At 32.6% G+C, this 21201-nt stretch overlaps 3 protein-coding genes across 3 annotated transcripts; 2 read left to right on the top strand and 1 right to left on the bottom strand.

The window, feature by feature from the left end:
- Nucleotides 1-1312: 1312 nt before the first annotated feature.
- LOC114385287 lies at nucleotides 1313-4025 on the bottom strand. Its single transcript, XM_028345299.1, has 4 exons — nucleotides 3848-4025; nucleotides 3675-3770; nucleotides 2545-2765; nucleotides 1313-1863 (listed from the first exon to the last, which is right to left on the bottom strand). The coding sequence occupies exons 2-4, from the start codon at nucleotides 3762-3764 to the stop codon at nucleotides 1557-1559; spliced, it is 618 nt and encodes a 205-aa protein (XP_028201100.1). The 5' UTR covers nucleotides 3765-3770; nucleotides 3848-4025; the 3' UTR covers nucleotides 1313-1556.
- Nucleotides 4026-6593: 2568 nt separating this feature from the next.
- Nucleotides 6594-9475, top strand: LOC114383638. The gene is made up of 4 exons (XM_028343351.1): nucleotides 6594-6869; nucleotides 6953-7137; nucleotides 8392-9147; nucleotides 9362-9475. Exons 1-3 carry the CDS (start codon nucleotides 6676-6678, stop codon nucleotides 8394-8396), a joined length of 384 nt encoding a protein of 127 aa, XP_028199152.1. The 5' UTR covers nucleotides 6594-6675; the 3' UTR covers nucleotides 8397-9147; nucleotides 9362-9475.
- LOC114383891 lies at nucleotides 8798-15720 on the top strand. The gene is made up of 10 exons (XM_028343603.1): nucleotides 8798-8834; nucleotides 8904-9147; nucleotides 9303-9945; nucleotides 10055-10293; nucleotides 10467-10518; nucleotides 10594-11353; nucleotides 11657-11692; nucleotides 12349-12435; nucleotides 12735-12802; nucleotides 15515-15720. Exons 1-4 carry the CDS (start codon nucleotides 8798-8800, stop codon nucleotides 10133-10135), a joined length of 1005 nt encoding a protein of 334 aa, XP_028199404.1. The 3' UTR covers nucleotides 10136-10293; nucleotides 10467-10518; nucleotides 10594-11353; nucleotides 11657-11692; nucleotides 12349-12435; nucleotides 12735-12802; nucleotides 15515-15720.
- The last annotated feature ends 5481 nt before the right edge of the window (nucleotides 15721-21201 follow it).

The following is a 21201-nucleotide window of genomic DNA, read 5'->3' as shown; positions in this document are numbered from 1 at the left end:
ATAATATATAATAAATAATTAGGGGGGAATACAAATGAAAGAGCCGAACACATATCACAAGGTGTGAAGGTTAGAACTCAACCAGCAACATACAAAAAAACCAAACCAAGATACAGACCAAAAGAAGGTTCCAATCAACATCATTCTCCTGCCCAGGTAGTCACTAGCCTCCCTGCAACCCACCAAACCCGAAACAAACACCAACCCAACAATATACACTACCAAGCAAACTGCCCCCTAGTTCCTACAACAACATCTTAATACAGAGCATTGGCTATACCTGCCAATCAAAGAAAGAGAACGATGCTGCAGGAAATTTTACCTTAACCCATGACCACGATTTAAGGAACACTGAATCAAGCACTTTTTGGATACACGGCTGTTCCCCTTTAAAATGGCAGCATTCCTATGAAGTCATAAGGACCAAATTCCCACAAACCAAACAATCATCCATAGGCACTGCTGCTTCCTCTCTTCTCTATTTATCACAATTTATTTTAATGCTTTAATTATTTTCTTGATTCCTTTAACAAATTTTAGGAAAAAATGTAATTTTTGTTGTTCGTTTTTTCAAATCTGTATATTTTTTAATTGAGACATTTTTTTTAATGTTTAAAAAATTCATAATTTTAATCTCTTTATTTTTTTATTGAAATATTTCATCTTTTACTTTTAAAAATTTCACAGCATTTATGTAATAATTACACAACTTTACTCATAATTCAAAAAATTAAACAAATTTTTTTATAAAAATATAAATAATCGGGTCATGGGTTCGAATCCGAAAACAGTCTCTTTGCCTCTGCAAGGGTAAGGCTGCGTACAATATCCCTCCCCCATACCTTCGCATAGCGAAGAGCCTCTGGACAATGGGGTATGAAGTTTTTTTTATAAATAATCGGGTAAAACAAATCAAAATCAAAATATTTCCCACTCAATTGTATAAGAATTTCACGCTCAAACTTCTTTATTTTTATTATTATAAAGATTTATAAAGATAAATATTTCTTTAAACAATATTGGGAGCCACTTTCAAGTCAGTAGGAATTGCAAACCTATCTTTGACAATAAACAATAGCAGGGTTGAGTACATGATAATCAACAAAAGAAACGCCAAATGTCATCCTTCTTTCTCAATTGTTGTGGGTTTGGAGTATTTAATTTACTTTATTTTACCCATAATTTATAATGCTACTATCCCACACAAAGTCGTATGGAATCTACTGGATTAAAGTTAATTCCAAACATAGAAACCGTAGTACGCTATAAAAATAAATACTATGAACATTTCAAAAAGAGATCCACGTCATCATAAGGTATCCCCCTTAAATAAATGTGTAAAATTCAAGGAATAAAATGAGAGATTTACTGACAAGGAATCCATTTTACAAACAACTATGTTTTTTTCTGCAGTAGTGCTTAAGCACAATAAATGTTCACCGAGAACAACCATTTTAAATATATGTACATTCATTATTTCACGGAATTGTTCAGCGTGATTAAAAGGAAACTACAGAAATACCAGGTGCAACACTTATTTCTACTTGTAGCATACTTCAGGAACTAGCCTTCGGTCCTGAATCAGCATCATAATAAGCATCAGAGGAGGCTGTGCCAAATTCACCCTTGTCACCATCTTCTCCTTCTTCTTCAAAGAAGTCCTCGCGAGCATTGTCAGCTAGCATAAGGGCAATCAACCAAAGGAGAGATGAATCAAGTGATAGAAAGGCACCACCTCCAAGTAGACCAGTTTTAGCTGTAGGACATTCATAGTTGATATTGCGGTGCACATTGCGTGTCAGGTGAATGTGTTCGGTGATTGTTGGCCATAACAGCATAGCTGCAGCTAATCCAGTGGTGAACCTAAGTAAAGAAACCATAGCCCAGAAGAAAAGCCATTTATAATAGAGATGAGAATCTCATAGTCATCGCATTTTGCAGTAACATTAATCAAAACCATATCACCAATGCTGTTTTTTTCATGAAGTACAAGGTAGTTTCCTACACCAAGTGCAACTAATAATGCCATCATGATCCACTGTAAAATCTTTTGTTAAGATTTTTTCATAACTGTTTACTACTAGAAGTTCATCTATTACCATTCTACATTTAGCATGTCCACAAAGTAGGTGTATTCTACTTGGAGCAACACGTACACAGGTATTTTGCATATACACTGATCAAATGGAGGCTCCTTTTTAAAAAGAAGAATGCCTATTTTAGATGGTATATTGAATCACAGTAATCAAAATAGGCAGTAAAATCCTAAACCCAATATCTATGGCACACAAAAGAAGCATGTTAAAACATTACTCAGAATTGCTTATATAAATTAAAATAGTGGAGAACGAGATCCAGAAATTTAATCTCAAACAACCCCCAAGAATCAACTCCTAGTACAATCAGTATCTATCTTTGAATCTTCCATTTCCATGAACAAGGAGAAAAGCAATTGAAAAAAAGTATCACGTATTATAATTTAATACCTGAAAAATTAATCATGACAATTGGTAAACAAAGTACTTATAAGGAAACAGTACTTACAAAGAAATGTTGAAGAACACTGTGAAAGTGGTGTGCTTAAACAGAACCCCTTGTGGAATAGACTTTCCTTTGTAAGGGTAAAACAAAGACAGATATCCAGTCACAGTGGATGCAACAAGAAATGCTGTAGAAAGATACCCCAATGCAACAGTTGGATCAGCTGGGTACTTGCAGGTGACAGAGACACCATCCAAACCAGGCACGGGTGTTCCTGCCGCAGGCTGTAACAAAACAATGAAAAATATTTTTATGTCTGTGTATGTGCATGCACGCACACAATAACAGAGTCAATATCACCGATTAATGCAGAATAACAGGTAAGAGAATCAACAACACTCTTCAAAAAGAAATCATATTGAACCTACAAAAGAACAATCACCATTCACACAACGTACACAAGAAATTAATAGATGCAGTGGATCATGTAATATTATGAATACGTTTGATCATCTCTTATATGAAATGCACTTGACAAGCCAAAAAAGATATAATAATTCTTAATTGTTCTCCAATCAAAATTGAAGATTTAACTTGGTAATCTATGTAGACCTTTAATGCAAACCTTTACTATGGAGATTATCGAGTAAAACCGCAATTCTAATTGGTGAAACTAATTGGGGAACAACACAAAAACACCTAAAAAATTCTGAGCATGATTGAGTTCGGCACGCGTTCCAAGACTAATCTAATTGACCAACGCAAAAGTAACACTGCAGATCCGTTCCCAAACGAAGCTTTGAGGCTTGCAAACGGTTAGTCAAGCATAAGGCTATATATAAGTTTTGTCCTAACATCAAAATTGATGAAGGTTTCATATTGTGGTATGTAACTTAAGGCTTTATAAGTCTCCAGAACCCGCAATTACAACCACATCAATTTTCTGCAATATTAATCCGGAAACAGCCTCTTTGCATATGCAAGCCTCTTTGCATATGCAAGGGTAAGGCTGTGTACAATATCCCTCCCCCATACCTTCGCATAGCGAAGAGCCTCTGGGCAATGGGGTACGAAGTTTTTATTAAGGTTTCGGATGTCTGCATCTCCACTATCATAATTGAAATTTAAAAACCTTGAGAAATCCCCATAGAATATATAATTTAGAATTCAACATATTTGGGGCATTACATTACCTTCTTGTTTTCAGCAACAACACCCAAAATGAAGGACACCACGCCGAACAGTGACACGATCAAAGACATTTGTTTCACCGTGGCAGCCATAGTGCCCTGCAACAACCCAATTCAGATAATAATAAACATTTTATGCGAGAAACAAAGGAAGAAGGGAGTTGAAAACGACGTGCCTGATATGCGTAGAGAGGGAGACAGAAGGGGGATCTTTGAATGAATTCAAAGATTCAAAGCGTTACCACGTTTGGTCTCGCTGGTTTCGTTGGGGGAAGACACGCATAAAAGGATGAGGAGGATACGAGGAGCGAAACATTCGGATGCGATATTTTAGTGGTAATGTTCACCCAAATAAGTCAACTCCTTTGCCTTGTTGGAATATTAATTAAAATCCGCGTATTTGGATGAGATCTTTTGCTACATTCATCTCGTCATTCTCGTTTTTCTTTTTCTCTTTCTTCCGTGATTCTTTTTTTTACCAAAGAAGGGTAGTTTATTACAGCTGTGATTAAGAATCGTGCACGGTTTTTGTTTTTAAATATGAACACATTAATTGCTCTTTTGGATCCCTCTGTCCTCATCTATAGTTTCACAATTTTTATTTTTTTAATTCTTATAATTTAAAAATGATGTTTTTAATTATTATAATTTATATTTTAATTCTCTTTTTAATTTGTATAATCATAAAAGACTAAATGAATAATTTAACCATATTAAAATTATCACTTTTACCCTTATATTTCATCTAATAATTCACGAGAATATAACAGCGGTGTGTATGAATGTATGAAACTAATTTGTGGGGATTGATTAACAAAGAAAAGTGTTTTTATTTAAACAAAAGAAAAAGTTTTTGATATATTTTATTTTATACATTAAGTTTTTATTTTTATTTAGTTACATTTATCTTTTTTCTTTGTTCTATTCTTTTTTAGAATTCTTTGTTAATCTATCCGAATCAATGTCATTATACTTTTGATAAAAAAAAATAGTATATTATCGTTAATTGTTGAAAAGTGTAGAACGAAATATGAGGCTAGGAACTTTAGTTTAATAATTAAGAAATTATAAAGAATAAATAGGAGTAATTAAATTAAAAGAGACTGAAATCACACCTAAGCTAAAATATAAAACGATGTACTTTCCATTTGAATTCCAGATGAAGTAAATATAAGTCACTATACATGTACTTTGAACTTGGAGGTCTTCTTTTGTGTAAGATCCTTAGATCCATACCTTTAAATAATTTTTTTTATTAAAAATAAAAATTAATCGGCCAATTAGAAAGAAAAAAAAACATTTAAAATAACTACTAAGTGAATTTTAGTTCTTTTGGCGGCTTAATTATACATTTAACCCCTTAATTATAATTAAAGTTTAATCAAATCCATTAATTCTTAAAAAATTTAATCAAATCTTTTAATTATTAAAAACACAATAATTAAGTCATTTTCATCCAATTGTAACTAAAGCCGTCAAATTTCAATTTTTGGATGTTTAAATGTGTCAATAGTGACAATTTTTAAAATTAAAAATATAATAAAATAAGTATGATTTTATAAAAGTGATTGTTTATAGCAAAGTTTTAAGACTTAAACCGATCCGGCCAATTCAACCGATCAAACCGCGACCTGGTGGCTAGACCAGGTTAGGTCTTATGTTCAATCGAGTGTGCTTTCGACCCGGAGTGACCCAGTCAGGTTTGCGGTCAAACCGGTGACTCATCGACTTGGACCGAGTCACTTATCCTTTTTTTTTTGGTTATAGTTGAAACAACGTCATTTCAATTTGAAGCCATTTTAACTTTAGAAACCCTATTGAACTATCCTTCTTCCTCTCGCAGTTTCACTCTACGTCGCCACTCCGCTCGCTAACCTCCCCTTCCTTCCTCTCGTCATGACGCCGTGCTACTGCCACCTTCTACACCACCACTCGTTGTCTCCTTCCTTCCTCCTGCTCACAGTCCCTCTCTTGATCTCTCACAGCCTCACCTTCTATGTTGCCACTCGCCAACGACCAACATCTCCTTCCTTCCTCTCGTTGTGGCATTGTGCTGCCACCACCTTGTTAGACTCACTCAATTCTTCTGCAACATTGTCCAAGCTGCAAGTAAGTTCAACTAAATTTATTTTTTTCTTTTTCATTTTGTTTGTTTTAGTTTTTGTGTGTGTCTGATTTTGAGTTAAATTGATCTTTTCATTCATTGTTGATCGTTTTTTGTGGTCGCAATTGCATTTTTTGTTGAGTTAAATTAATTTAGAAGTGGCCACAATTGCGGTTGAGTTGCAGGTGAAACTGTGGTCTCGGATCATTTTTTAAAAATTGGTTTGGAACTTTGGATTGGTTTTTTATATTTTATAATCTACATTGATGTGATATGACTGTTTCATTTTAGTGTGGATATTGATATATATTGTTGTTGATGCCTTTGATGTTAAAGGTTAGAGATAATAGTCATTTTTTTAACTTGTATTCTTTATATTTTGTTTATGTTTTTTAAGACTTGTGAATTTAAATGCGCCAAGAAAAAGATTTTTGGAACATGAGTGGCTATTTTTGTGATGGTTGTAGGGTTTCATAAAAGGAGAAAGTTATTTCGCCTGTGCTTTTGTTGGTTTTTATTATTGTGAACTAGTTGAGTGTTGTTTTGCTCAGTTGAAGACAAATTTGCTTGTGATTATAAGCTGAATTTCTTTTCATACACTACTAAAAAAAAACATTTTTTACAACATTGATTTTACGTCGGTTGTTCAAAAATCAACTTAAAAAGAACACAATGACATTTTTTGAAAATAAATGCAATAGGTTTATGACGGTTTTGCAAAAACGTCTTAGAAAACTATCATTCTAAGACGGTTTTTACAAACCCGTCTTAGAATATTTTGCACTATTTTTAATAATTTCTCCCTCTACTCTCTCACGACTTCCTTTTCCACTCTCCCTCTAGGGTTCTCAAGCAACCACTTTAGCGCTGCTCTAGGCTCCGCCTCTGCTCTCGCTCGCAATGCCTTCTCCTTTCCTTTATGTTTTAGTTTGGTTCCACATCATTGTCGTGCATAAACCTCGCATCCTACTAAGGAAGACTTCGACCTCGTCGTCGTTGTCGCCAAAGCTACCCTCTCCCGCAACAAGGGCACCAATTGGGTCTTCGCTTCTGGCTCCGTTCTGGCTTGCTACATCCACACCATCGCTGCCAAGGGTCCTCTTATTCCAATTTTATTCTATTTTTGCTCTTTTCTTTTTCCATTTTCCTTATTTCCATTATTCTCCCTCCCTCACAGATCACCAAGAAAAAAGCTTGAACTAGCAAAACTCAAAGTTATTGACTGTGGAAAACCAGTTGATGAAGCCGCCTGGGACATCGTAACCTCTCACATCCCTAAATTGCTCACCAAGCCTCAAGCCTCAAGCCTCAAGCCTCAAGCCATGGGTCATGAGCACTCCAACTTTTGGGATACATACTCAGGTATGGTTTGAGATATGATGGCACTTTGATATTTTCAATTGAAATGATTGTGTTGTAGTGTTATCCCAAAGCTTCTATTACCATTTTGCCCATAGCACTGTCACAGTAAAATGGGAATGGGCTAGGGCTCGTTGGTTTCTCACATTTGGATGTTGGATATTGCTTATATACTTCCAATCATGCATCACAATATCATTAATCTTGAAAGTCCTTGAGCCTTGCACATAGCATCTGTTTACACCCACTTCTCTGACCATTATTGTATCTTATTCACTAATCATCATTCATGGTTATATATATTAATGAGAAATAATCAATGTCTCATTACATATGTTGTACATTTATGTAAAATGTGTGTGGGTGCATGTACATATTCATTGTAGCATATTTAGGCCAGATCAAATTTTGATTTTTTAAGAGTTTCCTATGTGTCACATCTTTATCGTATCAAGTGTCTAGGCTTTGTAGGTGTGGTCGTGTGGATGCCTTTTGATTTTACTGATTTCAAGAAACAACATTTAATCGTTTCATCTGAGGTTTTCTGCTTTGAGGTTTACATATTTGTATTGTTAATTGATCATCTAAATATTTGTATCTCCTTTTTCGTGCCTACTTATTATCGGTACTTATTTGATCGAAGTTAATATTGAAATCGAGTTAAGGCTATTTCCAATTTATATAGAGGTGTTGGTGCAATGTAAATATATAATGTCTTAACATCTAATGTTCCAAATTGGTCATTGTATTGACATATTATAATATAATAAATAGAGATGGAACGTACTTTAGTGACATTTTAGCTTCCCACATGCAGGGAATGCAACTATGTTTGGATGCTTGTGAAGATTATGAGGTCATGTTTAAAAGAAGTTGCTTCAGATTCCTAGGAATAGAATGACAGTTCTAAATTAACATAGATCGTGTTATGTGCTATTAATTTTTTCTTATATTGAGATAATTTTGTGTTGAAGGTAGGGAGAAGTGCTTTGCATGCCCTAAAAATTTTGTGCTTATGATCTTGTCAAAGATAAAGTTAATTATTCTTATAGCAATTGGTATATGAATGTCACATAGTTTGGCAAGTCAATTCAATATTATGAATTAGGAAACTACCAACTTAAACCACCAATTTGAGTAAGATGAATTGGGTTGACCCTCATTTTTAAGATTTGACACATTTGTTCACAATTGTAATTACTCCATATATTGATCTTGAATATAAACTGGGGCAATGACATTTGCTGTCTTTTGCAGACTAGTGGATCATTGTATAGTGCCTTAATTGGGCCCAAGGAACAGTGGGTTCAACCCAAAGGGACCAGAGGTACAAGGAGGAGGGCCAGAGGTTTGTTATTAAAAATCTCTTGTAGTGTTCTCAATTTATTAAGACTGATATATCCACACGAAAGGAAATGGAAAAGAAAAAAAAAGAGTTATTTTGCATGTAAAAGGAATTGTTAGGTGATGAATCTGTTCAGAGATGATTTAAATAATGTCTTGTTGATAGCAGTCCAACCCACAACTCTCGACCCACGAGGATTACTAAAGGGCCCATCACTCTTAACAAGAGCTCAAAGATACTAACAAATCAGGAAATTCATAAGGAAACACAGATTTTGCAGTTAAAACATATAGCTAGCATCAAGAAGTATTGCTTGCCATGGCTGAGAAGTTTCAAGCTGCTATTTATGGTGAAAGTTAGTGGAATATTATTAATCCAACAAGAAGTGTGTTTCCTCTTATGCCATCAACTTGTTCTGTGGCAGTAGCTGATGCAGGAAACTACAACACTTGGCAAAGTATTACTGATTTCGTGGATTTGAAGGGAACAAGGTCTTGTGTTGAGGAGACTAATATTAACTTGGTTTCTTCTGATACTTCTATGAGTTTTCTTTATGCCGAGAAGCCACACCAGAGTGGAATTGGCAGCATCTTGATCGATTCCATCTTACAAATGATGGGTTTTGGCATGTCATCTTCAACTTCACCGAATTGGAGTCAATCTTTATTGTAAGTTTTCAGAATAGGATATCTATAATTCTATATCTATATCAAAACAAATATATGGTGTTGTTATTTGTATGGTCCAAAGCTTTCTTCCACCAAGGAAGAAAAAGTTGTTTTTTCTTTAGCTTTTTCTCATTATATTGTTTCTTTTGTAAAAGGAACTTCATTATCATATCAAGCATATCCTTATCTTTTGTGAACTTCTTTCTCTGCATAGGGAGCAATTTTGATTCTGTGCTTCAAAAAGAAACAAACGTAGTTGGTGGTGGTTCTTCCAATGATTCACAAATTCAAAAGGATTGGAGTCCAAACAATTTCTCATCTAGTGGTGGTGGCGTGCAAGTTTCCACCATTGATGCTTTCAAGCCAATGAACCAAGAATTTTCCTTGGATCAGCAGAGTCTAAATTCTGTTGTTACAAGCACAAATGGATCATTATCTAGTGGTAATTTCCTAGTTTTTTCAACCTCCTATGGTTGCCTTTCAACATTGATACAAATATTATATGAGCATCAACCACAACCGCAGAACTCACTTTTCACCAACCCCTCCATGTCCTATGGGACATGTTCCAATGAATTGTCACCAACTTGGTCCAAAGTCTCTTCCCTTCTCAAACCCTCAATGCCAAAGCAACAACTTAGTGGATTGCGCTTTTCCAACAACACTACTTATTTATGGAATTCTTCAACCGAAGCGCTTAATGACCTAAGAGCAAGTGTTTTTGCTTCATCACAAGCGCAATATCAAACTCCAAAATTTGAAGAGAAACCCAATTGCCTCCGTACTCCATTAAAGAAGGTAATTAATTAATGAATGGTTTCCAGGTTTATAAATAATCCATGGCTGTTGGCTAGCTAGCTAGGGGTTTTTTTGCATTAAAGGTGATAATTTGGATTAACTATTGCAGCTCAAGAGAGAAGAATCACTAGACGCAATGAAGAAAAATTCTCCTGAGCCTGCTGCATTCAAGACACTTGGTGATGAGTAAAGAGACATGAACAAAGAGAATGGTACCAATTGAAGACACAAAAACCAATTATAGATTTCCAAGTATCAGGACAAGTTGCACAATCAAAATCAGCATAAGCCTGTAAATGAATTCTGGACTCAGCAGAAAATAGTATTTCTTGACAAGGAGTGCTTTTGGTGAGTAAGGAAAGGTTGAGAGACAATTAAGTAGAAAGAATAAGGAAATCAATGGGGTATTTTTAATAATTTCTATGAATAATAACTTTTAGTATCATTTTATTGTTGATCACTGTAACTCTGTCTTATAGTAATGTTTCTACTAATAGAGTGTTTGTTTTTATCTTGCACAGGACAAGAACTTCAGTTCCACAGCAAAGCATGAAACAAACCTAAAAAGTATTGGTATGGTCACTACAAACATCACCAACTTTCTCTAAATTAATAATTATCTCATTTATTTATGCTTCAATGAATTAGGTATGAATAATAAACAGAGGACACTATCTGGTCTGGAACATGCTGAGAAATATGCAAATATTGAAGGAGATTGGCAATTAAGTTAATGGTCTTTTCTGTTATCGTTGAGTCACTACATTTTGAAATTTCAGTGTTGTTTGGTGTATTAAGATAGCCTCTTTGTATAGTCATGTGGCATCATATTAACACAACTTGCTCAATATACATAAAATGGTCTCCTTTCTTGTTTTGGATTGTTTTAGGTGCTTTTAGCTATTGTTACTTACTTACTTTGACATCTCCATGTTTGGTAACTTATTTAATAATATGACCAATAACTTACATGTTATGGAAATATAATTGATAAGCACTCAAACAAACTAGGCCCATTGGTATGCACTATTTAGAAAGTTTACTCTAGGAAAATAGGACTTAATTTTAATAACTGTAATGGAACTCAGTTTTAACTTTTAATGACTGCCATATGGTAGTTTATGGAGCAGTTATGTATTTTCACTTTATATGTTTATGCATGTTCTGTTAAATATATGCACTGGATCATATTCTTATAGCGATTAGTTGTCATATGAAATGAATTTTTCTTGTTGATGTCTTTTGGGTATACAACATTGCTTAAGTTTTTTTTTTTTGTAATTCTATTTATGATTTTTGTCTTTATTTTTTGGAAGGTAATTCGTGAGTTAATCAGGGTAATTATCTCTCGAGCCCCTAAGATGTGCAATTTTGTGGAGTGGAGGGGATTCAAAGTTGTTTATAAAAGGTGGTTCAAGATTGATCCCTTCATAGTTCCCTCAGCTGCATGGCTTGCAAAATACACTAAACTATGATAATTTTAAGACTCTTCATTTTGGTTATTGTTTAGATATGCTAGCCAATACTTTTGTATTTGCAATTATCACGAAGACAATGAATTGGAGACCTTGGCCATTATTCATCACTATGTTGAGACATTGGATCATTATTTTGGCAGTATTAGTATCGTAAATTGTTGAATTCTAAAGTTATTAATAATTTGCACACATACTTCAGAACCTGAATATGTTTCTCTTACTTATCTTGCCAGGTTTGTGAGCTGGATTTAATCTTTAATTTTCATAAGGTAATTCATTTTATCTCAAACTGTATTCTTTCTAATAGTGCACACAATTCAACAATATTGGATACCCCCTCAAAAAAATCAGATAATCTAATATCATGCTACATTATATAGTTTATACGGTAAATAAGACTAGGATCCTTGCAAGTTGGTTGTAGTCTTCTTTGTGATCAATCATATTTTCTTATTTTTAATATTGTTGAGAATAGTCCCACATCGGATGTTTAACAAACTTGATAAGTGCTTATATAACTGGGTAGGCCACCCCCTTATGAACCGGTTTTTAAGGGGACCTTTCAGATGTCTTTGCTGCACTATAAAATTTAATATGATATCAGAGCCATATTCTGCCCGGTGGGTGCCGCCAGCCCTCGCTTTGTGGTGACGAGCCCTGGCTCGAGGGGGCGTGTTGAGAATAGTCCCACATCGGATGTTTAACAAACTTGATAAGTGCTTATATAGCTGGGTAGGTCACCCCCTTATGAACCGGTTTTTAAGGGGACCTTTCGGATGCCTTTACTGCACTATAAAATTTAATAAATATAAATTTGAAAGTCATATATAAGAATGCTAATGATTTAATGGATGAAAAGAAAACTACTATTTACTATTCAGTGTTTATCTTAATCTGTGGTTAAAATCGAGCTTGATTTTGGCAGGCATATTTTATATTGGATGAAATTTTATTGGCTGGAGCCATGCAGGAGACTAGCAAGAGAGCTACCCCAAGACTGATAAGTGAACATGTAATTTTTGTTATTACGTTTTCCATTTCTAGTTTATCACAACTATCATATTTTGGACAAAATTTGGATGTAATGTTCTAAGTACATTTTTGTGTAGTCTTTAATCACAATAAAGTCTGATTTTGATCATTTACATTAGGATTTACACTAAAACTCAACATAAGTTACTAAAGGGAAAGTCTAATTGTAATTAAAGAATAAAAGTAAAAACATCAAAGGAATTGCATCTTAATTTTATCCTCATATTTTATAATTAACCTTGTGTTTCACTAAACTGATTTTATGGTAATGAGTTGCAGGAGGATTTAGTGAAAACTGCCAAAGAGGAAGCCAACTCATTGAGTAATATAATCACTTAAGCCACCAAGTAAGAGCATCATTGGGGATCGAAATTATGTTACATAAGCAACACAATTTTCATGCGGGTGAAAATTTGTTTTATAGAAAAATCATTTAAAAAAACTATAATAAATGGTTTTATTAGTTGTTTTTTAATAGAGCTACAATATGCCTGGGCTATACCGCTAGTGAATAAAGCTTGGTTATTATTTTATTGAGATTGAAAACTTGTTTCTGTTCAATTGTTTGTCACTCTATGATTATCCATTGACCATAGTATGCATCTAATGATCTCATTTAAAGTTTAAATAGTATACTATATTGCCTAGTACGTAAAAGCAGCAAAACCCAGTCACATTCTTTGGCATGCTTACCATATCATAGCATTCTCATATGAGTTTACTAGCTCACAATTTTTTATTCTTTGGTTGTGATTCCTAAGAATTCGACCAAAAGTGTTTGATTTACATGAAAAGTTCTCATAGTTTACAAAGAATATCTTATGAATGTTCATCAAAATCATTTATTAGGAATATCTTGTTAATTTGGTATTCCCAATAATTTGTGTAATTTGAACTTAAAACCTCGTATCAATTACTCAAATCTCTCAACATTAACTCACTTTTTTCATGTTCATCTTTAACCTTAAATTCAAAGTTCAAACCACACTAGCTAATCAACAAGAATTGTTAGTATTCCATATATAAATGACACTTAGTATTGGCCTGCAAATTTAGCATATTTATCCAAACACTTTCAACTGATCACACATTTCTCATAATTTTTTTAGTAGAACAAGGCATGACTACCTTACATGAGGTAGTCAGCATGCCTTACTAACTCACAATAAAAGCACAACAAGACTACACAAACAAAACAATGAAGGGAAAAAGACACGGAAGAAAGTTAAACTAAACAAACTAAGGGTAAACACATGTGTGGCTAGCTACTAGGTTCAGTTGTGTTCCTTATTCATGAACATCTTGAGAAAGTCACTTTACATCGGTTGTGTTCCTTATTCATGAACATCTTGAGAATTAAACTAAACAAACTAAGGGCAAACACATGTGTGGCTAGCTTCTAGTTTCAGTTAGTTACGTATTTCACCGTGGAAAGGTTGGAATATGCATGTTATATTTGTGTTGCATTTCTTCGAGCTCACATAATTGCTTGACAACAATTACATGACTTCATAGGTATGAGCCTATCTCATTAGTTTGTCTATTTCTCTTTATCTTAATAATATTAATCCCACTTTTCAACCTTTATTTCTTTTTACTTTACCTCTTTTCCATTGTGTTTTTTGTCCTTACTAGTTCTGTTAACTTATTTTTTTTAATATCATTGTCAGTCGTAGCACCAATCTTTCTTCTCAATTCTTTGTACTCTATATCCATGCTTCTGTATCTTTCTCTGGACCCTAACACCAACTCTTCCAAAATATTTTGTTATGTGAAGGCTCATGATTTTCTTATATGTAACACACCCTTTTCTTAAAGGCCACTCGTGCTTGAAGCATGGATGGTATATATGCCTACCCTATCTTGTGTTAAAATTCAACTTTATTTAGAAGAATGGGGTACAAGGATTCAACTTCTCACCATATTCATAGAATCTGTGATACTATGTCAATGACAATTCTCTTATGCTCTAAAGCTATTAGATAAAGGTTTATCATTGGTTTTAGTGATAAAACAAATTAATAGAGAAGAAAGGAATTCAAACAAATACAAAGGAAAAGATAACCTTCTCAACAAATACAAAACAATGTAAAAGCTCTTATGAACTATGCCCATATGGTAAGGATATTTGCAAACACGTGGTTCAGATAACCTTCTCACAAAACAATGTAAAAGCTCTTAGGAACTAAGCCCATATGGTAAGGATAGATGCAAACACTTGGTTCAGATGACCTCAACAAATACAAAACAATGTAAAAGATCTTATGAACTAGAGCTATATGGTAAGGATAAATGCAAACACATGGTTCCCACCATTGTGTAGTTTGGACAGAGTTAGATGTATGCAACCTTGCCCTCATGAGTGGAGAGGCTGTTCCCACAGTTAGAACCTTTTGAGACCAGTTGCAAGGTAGTATCCTTCTTTTGTTTCATACTTTTATACATATTTACAATTTTTTTTGTGGTTTTAATCTATTGGTTTTAGGGGTGTGCATTCGGTAGAATGTTTTCTCCTTTCTTTTGTTAATTCTGTTAAATCCTTGCAGAGTTGTAATATGTTTCACTTTCTCACTGTTTTGCACTGGTTGCCATTCTCTAGAGTTGAAATAAACCATCTGGTTTGAGTTCCTCTTAGGTATTCCATCAGCCTATGCCATATAGCATGTCGATTGGATTATCCAAGCCATATTATGCCAATTTTAGCCATACTAGAGATGTATCAGAAGCTGTGAAAATTAAAATATAAATTACATAGTTTGATACTTCTTGGATAATGAATATGCATTTAAATGTGCTGGATTTGATGCAATATGTACATGGATACTTTATATTTTCCACATATCAGTGGTTCAAGGCTTCCTAGCTCATGGTGTATTTTTTTATGTCAAGTTTTTAAAATTTATGCTATATTTTCCACATATCAGTGGTTTGGAGCTTCCTCACATGACACTATTTTCTAATTATTGTCTTCCTTTTAAATCATTGTGTTTGTCAGATAACATTTTATTTATTATATTTAGGATTATTTCTATTAATTTTCTTTACATTTAATTATGTAGGAGATAGTGATATTGCTTCTGCTGTCATCAATGAAAGTGTTGTGGAAGGCGAACAAGCACGAAAGTTCCTAGAAGATGTTAATGTTACATATAGTTAAATGTGACCTCTAATGTTTTACATTTTTGTTTTAATGGATTCTACTTGAATTAAGCTTGTTAGTGTCAAATTGAGTGGTCTTTTATCTCAATCAGTTTGTTGTGCGGCATTTTTGTGGTTATGGTGTTAAAATGAACTATTTTTCTCAAATTTTCTTTATTTTATACCATCAATGTCAAATTCTCATGTTTTGTGTGTTGTAAAAACAAGGCAAGCAACATATGCAGTATTAAATCATTTAATTGAATATGTTGAAAACCTTGAGAAGGCTGGGATATTGGAAGAGAAAGAGATGCTACAACTCTAGCAGTAACTAGATGGTATGACAAAAAAATAAAAAAATAAAGAAAATTATAAAAAAAAAATTCTAAGAAGTCTTAGAAGAGCCACATTCTAAGATGAGTTTTAGCTAAAAACCATCTTAGAAGAGTCATATTCTAAGACGGTTCTTAGCTAAAAACCGTTTTAGAAGAGCTACATTCTAAGATGATTTTTTACATAACCGTCGTCGTTCATTAACACTTTCAACGTCGTTGACTTTAAAGACGGTTCCACAACCGTCTTTGAATGTACTTTAGAAAAGTACCTTTTTTAAGACGGTTTTTACATAACCATCGTCGTTCATTAACACTTTCAACGTCGTTGGCTTCAAAGACGGTTCCACAACCATTTTTGAATGTACTTTATAATCGTCTTTGAATGTCGCTTTTGTTGTGGTGATATGAGGGGTTAGTTGATGTTTTGATTTGTCTAATTTGTTGTGAGCAGGGTAATTATCATTGTTGAACTAGATGTTGTACTAGAAAAATGTGAGCTGATTGGAGAACCTATCCCAACACAAAAATATTGGGCAGTAATGAATACAATTAGATATTATATTAGATATTGAGCCATAGGAACATATGTTGAACTTGAACTTATTTAGCTATTTATTTATGTTTGTGATCTTTGTTACTTGTTTGTTTGAACTTGGACAATGATATTTTTTTATAACATTTTGGTATCTAATTATCTATGTTACGAAATTATATTAATTTGTGATGTTATTTTTGAATATTTTAAGACAGACATCAAAATTTTATATTTTTTTATTACAGATCGGGTCATGTGGGTCAACTAGTGACCCACTGATTCGACCACTGATCCAATGACCCAGCGTCATGACCGAGTCAGTCATCGGACCGGTTTTTAAAACTATGATTTATAGTCGCTAGGTTATATGTTATAATTTTTTTTAATAAAAAACCCTTCATCTGGTTTTTCTTCTCCCCTCCACCATCATCAAGAGCCACAACCCAAAATTCAAAACAAGAAAAGGCAATTAAAACCCTAAAAATTGCAATCCTAACTCTATCCTGTCCAAATCAATAACAAACATAACCCTAAATCCCTAATCAATTGCAATCACAATGCAACTCTAACTCAACGGTGGCTACAAGTTGCGACACTAAGGTCATGCATGTGAGTGAGAGCACCATGATCGGTGTTGGAAAGCGTGATTTTGTGGTGGTGGGTTATGTGTTCTTCGTAGATCTGGGTTTGGGTGTTGGGCCACATGTTCGCAAATCTGGATATGGGTGGTGGTTGCAAATCTCAGTTTGTGGTGACTTGTGATGGTGCAATGGTGGCGCAACGGTGGTGATTTGGAGATCTAGGTTTGTGGTGGTGAGTCACGTATTTGCGATGATGGTGTCAAGAGATGGACAAAAAGATCATTTTGAATCAATTTTAAAAGATAAAAGATCAAAATGAAATTTCTAAAAGATAAAAGATCCAACTAAAACAAATGATAAAGGACCAAATTGATCATTGACCAAGATTTTATGGGCTTGTGTGATAGTATTAAAATGGTTGACCCTGTGCAGCCTTACCCTTGAATGAAGAGGATGTTTTTAGGATTTGAACTTGGGACTTTCATGTCACAAAGCAATTAACTTGCCCTCTATTTAAAACATTGTAAAGATGATTTTTTATGATATTCTTGAATCAATAATGCTTTGGTACTTTGGTTGGCAAATGCAAGTTGTAAAGTCTTGACTTATGTCATAATTATCTGTGTATATCTTTTAAATTTTGCTCAAGTGTTCATGTTATTCATTTGTATGTTGGCAAACTGCGCTGCATAGACTCCACAGTCCCTGTCGAGCCATTGTTTGAAAGTGAAGTCAACAAGTTGAAGGCTGATCAGTCCAAACCATTCGAGCAAGTGATCCTTGGAACCGTTTGAGCGAGACCATGGCTGCGTTGTTGGTGGATACAGAATGCCCAAAGAAGAAAAAGATGTTGCTGAGTAGATTACTTTCCCGTAGCCAGTAGGCGCGTACCAATGTTATTTCATGAGGTTGGTGTCAATTTTGTTTTGAAACTTCGGTTATCAAACACAGTTCGATTTTTTTTTTTTTATAGTATTTGTTCTTCATAAGCTTTTGACCAAAACTTTCTGCCTTTATAGATGTTTGTTAGGAAATATTTTTTTTCTACCCAAAAGTCACAACATGAGAATTATATATTTTAAGAATGAATAAGATTTATTTGATTCATCATTACAAATCTTTAGATAAGTCTGAAAAATTAAAAAATTATGTAATATTTTTATCACATTAAATAATTTAATTAAGGATAATATGATATTTTTACTGTAATACAAAAATTAAACTCAAGAAAATAAGATTTTATGTCATTCAAAGGAATATTTTCATGAAAAGATGAATATATATATATATATTTTTTTTGGTGAATCATCATAGACAAACCGCCCACATTAATTAATTGGTATAGGAGACAACATACAACTTAAGTCACCCATAAAAAGGGACCAGATACAAAATCAGGCACTAAAAACCTTCCATGACTCAGACATTTGTAGGCCGAGTTACGCAAAACTATTGGCTACTCTATACCCTCCCACTGGATAAAGGAGAACCTGTAACTTTGTGTCTTGCCAATCATGCGATACACCTTGTCGACGATAGGGGATAAAGGACCATGCCACTCATGAGAAAATGAATTAAAAATAATTCTTAAGAATTATAATTTCTCAGAAATATTTTTTAAAAATACCTATCAAACATGAAAAACTATGTTTCCTAAATTAGAATTTTCAAAAAAATAAAAATTTATCCCCTATCAAATGCTTCTTTTCTGCGAAGTAGTCAAGTTATCTGCCCTCAATATTTAGCATGCTTATACTTATATAGTAAAAGTAATCACATAATCTGCCCAAAATTATGTTCATATATAGCGGGTTGAGATGAGATCAACAGCAATGTTTGCTCGTTCTACTTGTGAATCTAGCTCGTTTTTAAGAGTTGAAAATGTATTTTCTATTTTTATAGAAAATGATAATTTTTTAACTTAAATATCTTTTTAATTTTTGTAATTTAACACATTTTTAGTTTTAGTCCTTTCACAAAATTATTATTATTTTTTTAATCCTTACAAATTATAGTTTTATTTTTTATTCTTATGAAACTTCAAATATTTTTTTCATTATTTAAAGTGTTATCTAAAGTATTTTAAGGACTAAAATAAAATAAATATAATTTGTAAGAATTAAAAATAAAAAATAATTTTACAAAGGACAAAAAGCTAAAAACACCCAATTGAAAGGACTGAAAATATATTTAAACCTAATTTTTTCATTAAAATATTGTAACAAGTGACATTAACATAATAAAAAACTAGTTGAAAATAAAGCATTTCGTGCCTGAATTGCCTTTTTTTATTTTTTTAGTTAGATATAGTTGTAATAACTGTCATCTTGAAAAGTTATTGTGATTGTGAGTTATTTTTAAAAATAGTTGAAAAATAAATTAGAAATTATAAATGTATACAAAAAATGAGATAATTATCTTTATTAATTGTTATTGATAATAACTTTTTATTATACTTTTTTTGTTATTGTCTGACAAAATAGAACGTGATATTTAATTAAGATATATGCATAACTTTTTGTTAACTATTTATATTCAATATTTAAATGAACCTTGATTGTAGAGTATGAAATTACAGAGTTATCCTTGAATGTTTGGGAAGATAAAAATAAGATACGGTTTATAAAGACTTGGAAATTGGCGAGTTCTGTCAAAATGGTAGAGCTTCTTGAGGTATGAGCTGATTTAAAGTATTTTTTTAATCTAATTAATTTTATTTATTACTTATTTTTGTTCTTTTTTACACTCTAAAGATAGCTTCTATTATGTAAATTATATCTATAAAATATATTTAGATTTAAGAGATATTGACATTAAGATCAATTTTTTTTGTAAATTCACATTTACTTGTTTTTATTTGATTTTCTAATGATATTTTAATTCTTTATTTATGAATTTAATTTCTAATAGAATCAAGGCCTCTCATGTGCAACGAGTTATTTGTAAAACGATTGTTGTCTTTCAAGACAGTTCTGGCACTATTGGAAGAAAGGTAAAGAAAAATATCCCTTGTAAAAAAATTATATATACGTGAAATATAAAAGAGACTGAATTTTGTTTTAATAATATAGTAGAACTTACCATACCTTATGTACAATCTCTATTTTAAACTTTTGTGTTATTTCAATAGTTGAATGTGAAAAAATTGCAAAACAATATCACTGAACAAATTCTTTAACACCAAATATTAGAAGAAGAAAAAACATGTAAAAAGCATTCAAATGAAATTTAAAGGAATAGAACCTTACCTTAGGCAAAGAGTAAAACGATTGATGAATTTGTGTTTTTTTATTTGTATTTGTCTCTCTATTAATACTGAATAAAAGAAATAAAAAATATGTTAGCAATTGAAAAATTCAAAAGAAATTAAAAGGAATAGAACCTTACCTTAGGCAAAGAGTAAAAAGATTGATGAATTTGTGTTTTTTTTATTTGTATTTGTCTCTCTATTAATACTGAATAAAAGAAATAAAAAATATGTTAGCAATTGAAAAATTCAAAAGAAACAATGAAATAAAAAACTGTAAAGCATACATTGATACTTATAGTTGACTTGATCAAATAGTTTTTTTTTAATAAAATTCAAAGGATGTGAAATTTTTAAATTTGATTTCGCTTTAAATTTGAATCATATATATTCGCATTATATTTTGGTTGATTTGAATCAAAACGTATATATTTGTGTCACCATAATCTTTTTTTTTTTTAGAGAATCGCCATAATATTAACTATAAAAACAAAATCAATATGTAATGATTTAATTGATTGTTCGAATGTTCAAATCATAATTTTATTAATTACCTTAATTTGAATGTTTTTTTACAACAATTTGAATATATTATAACTTTGAATCATAATATAGTTTAATATTATCAATTTGAATGACCTATATCTTTATGCAATGTTTTGTATAAGATTATATCAAAAGTCCTTGCAAATAGATTCAAAACTCTACTCCCTAAATGCATTTCTAGTGAGCAATCAACAGTTGTGGAAGGACGGTCCATCCTAGATAATGTACTCATTGCTATAGAAACTATCCACCAATGAAGTGCAAGGCAAAAAATAAGGTTGGTGAATTTTCTCTAAAGATTGACATAAGCAAGGTGTTTGATAAAGTTGAATGGGAATATTTATTTGCTTTATTGTTGAAAATG

This window comes from Glycine soja, chromosome 14 (assembly GCF_004193775.1).
Source record: "Glycine soja cultivar W05 chromosome 14, ASM419377v2, whole genome shotgun sequence".
NCBI classification, from domain to species: domain Eukaryota; kingdom Viridiplantae; phylum Streptophyta; class Magnoliopsida; order Fabales; family Fabaceae; genus Glycine; species Glycine soja.
The sequence above is the reverse complement of the archived record's forward strand: the minus strand, read 5'-3'. Positions and strand labels throughout refer to the sequence as shown.

What these genes read in the sequence shown, in the direction of transcription:
- LOC114385287 (XM_028345299.1), bottom strand. Translation starts at nt 3,764, where the DNA reads ATGGCTGCCACGGTGAAACAAATGTCTTTGATCGTGTCACTGTTCGGC. An exon ending in TTGTTGCTGAAAACAAGAAG is followed by an intron (nt 2,766 to 3,674) that starts GTAATGTAATGC and finishes GTTTTGTTACAG; the next exon opens with CCTGCGGCAGGAACACCCGT. An exon ending in GTGTTCTTCAACATTTCTTT is followed by an intron (nt 1,864 to 2,544) that starts GTAAGTACTGTT and finishes TTCTTTACTTAG; the next exon opens with GTTCACCACTGGATTAGCTG.
- LOC114383638 (XM_028343351.1), top strand. Translation starts at nt 6,676, where the DNA reads ATGCCTTCTCCTTTCCTTTATGTTTTAGTTTGGTTCCACATCATTGTC. An exon ending in TCCACACCATCGCTGCCAAG is followed by an intron (nt 6,870 to 6,952) that starts GGTCCTCTTATT and finishes CCTCCCTCACAG; the next exon opens with ATCACCAAGAAAAAAGCTTG.
- LOC114383891 (XM_028343603.1), top strand. Translation starts at nt 8,798, where the DNA reads ATGGCTGAGAAGTTTCAAGCTGCTATTTATGGTGAAA. An exon ending in AGCTGCTATTTATGGTGAAA is followed by an intron (nt 8,835 to 8,903) that starts GTTAGTGGAATA and finishes GTTCTGTGGCAG; the next exon opens with TAGCTGATGCAGGAAACTAC. An exon ending in TCCGTACTCCATTAAAGAAG is followed by an intron (nt 9,946 to 10,054) that starts GTAATTAATTAA and finishes TAACTATTGCAG; the next exon opens with CTCAAGAGAGAAGAATCACT.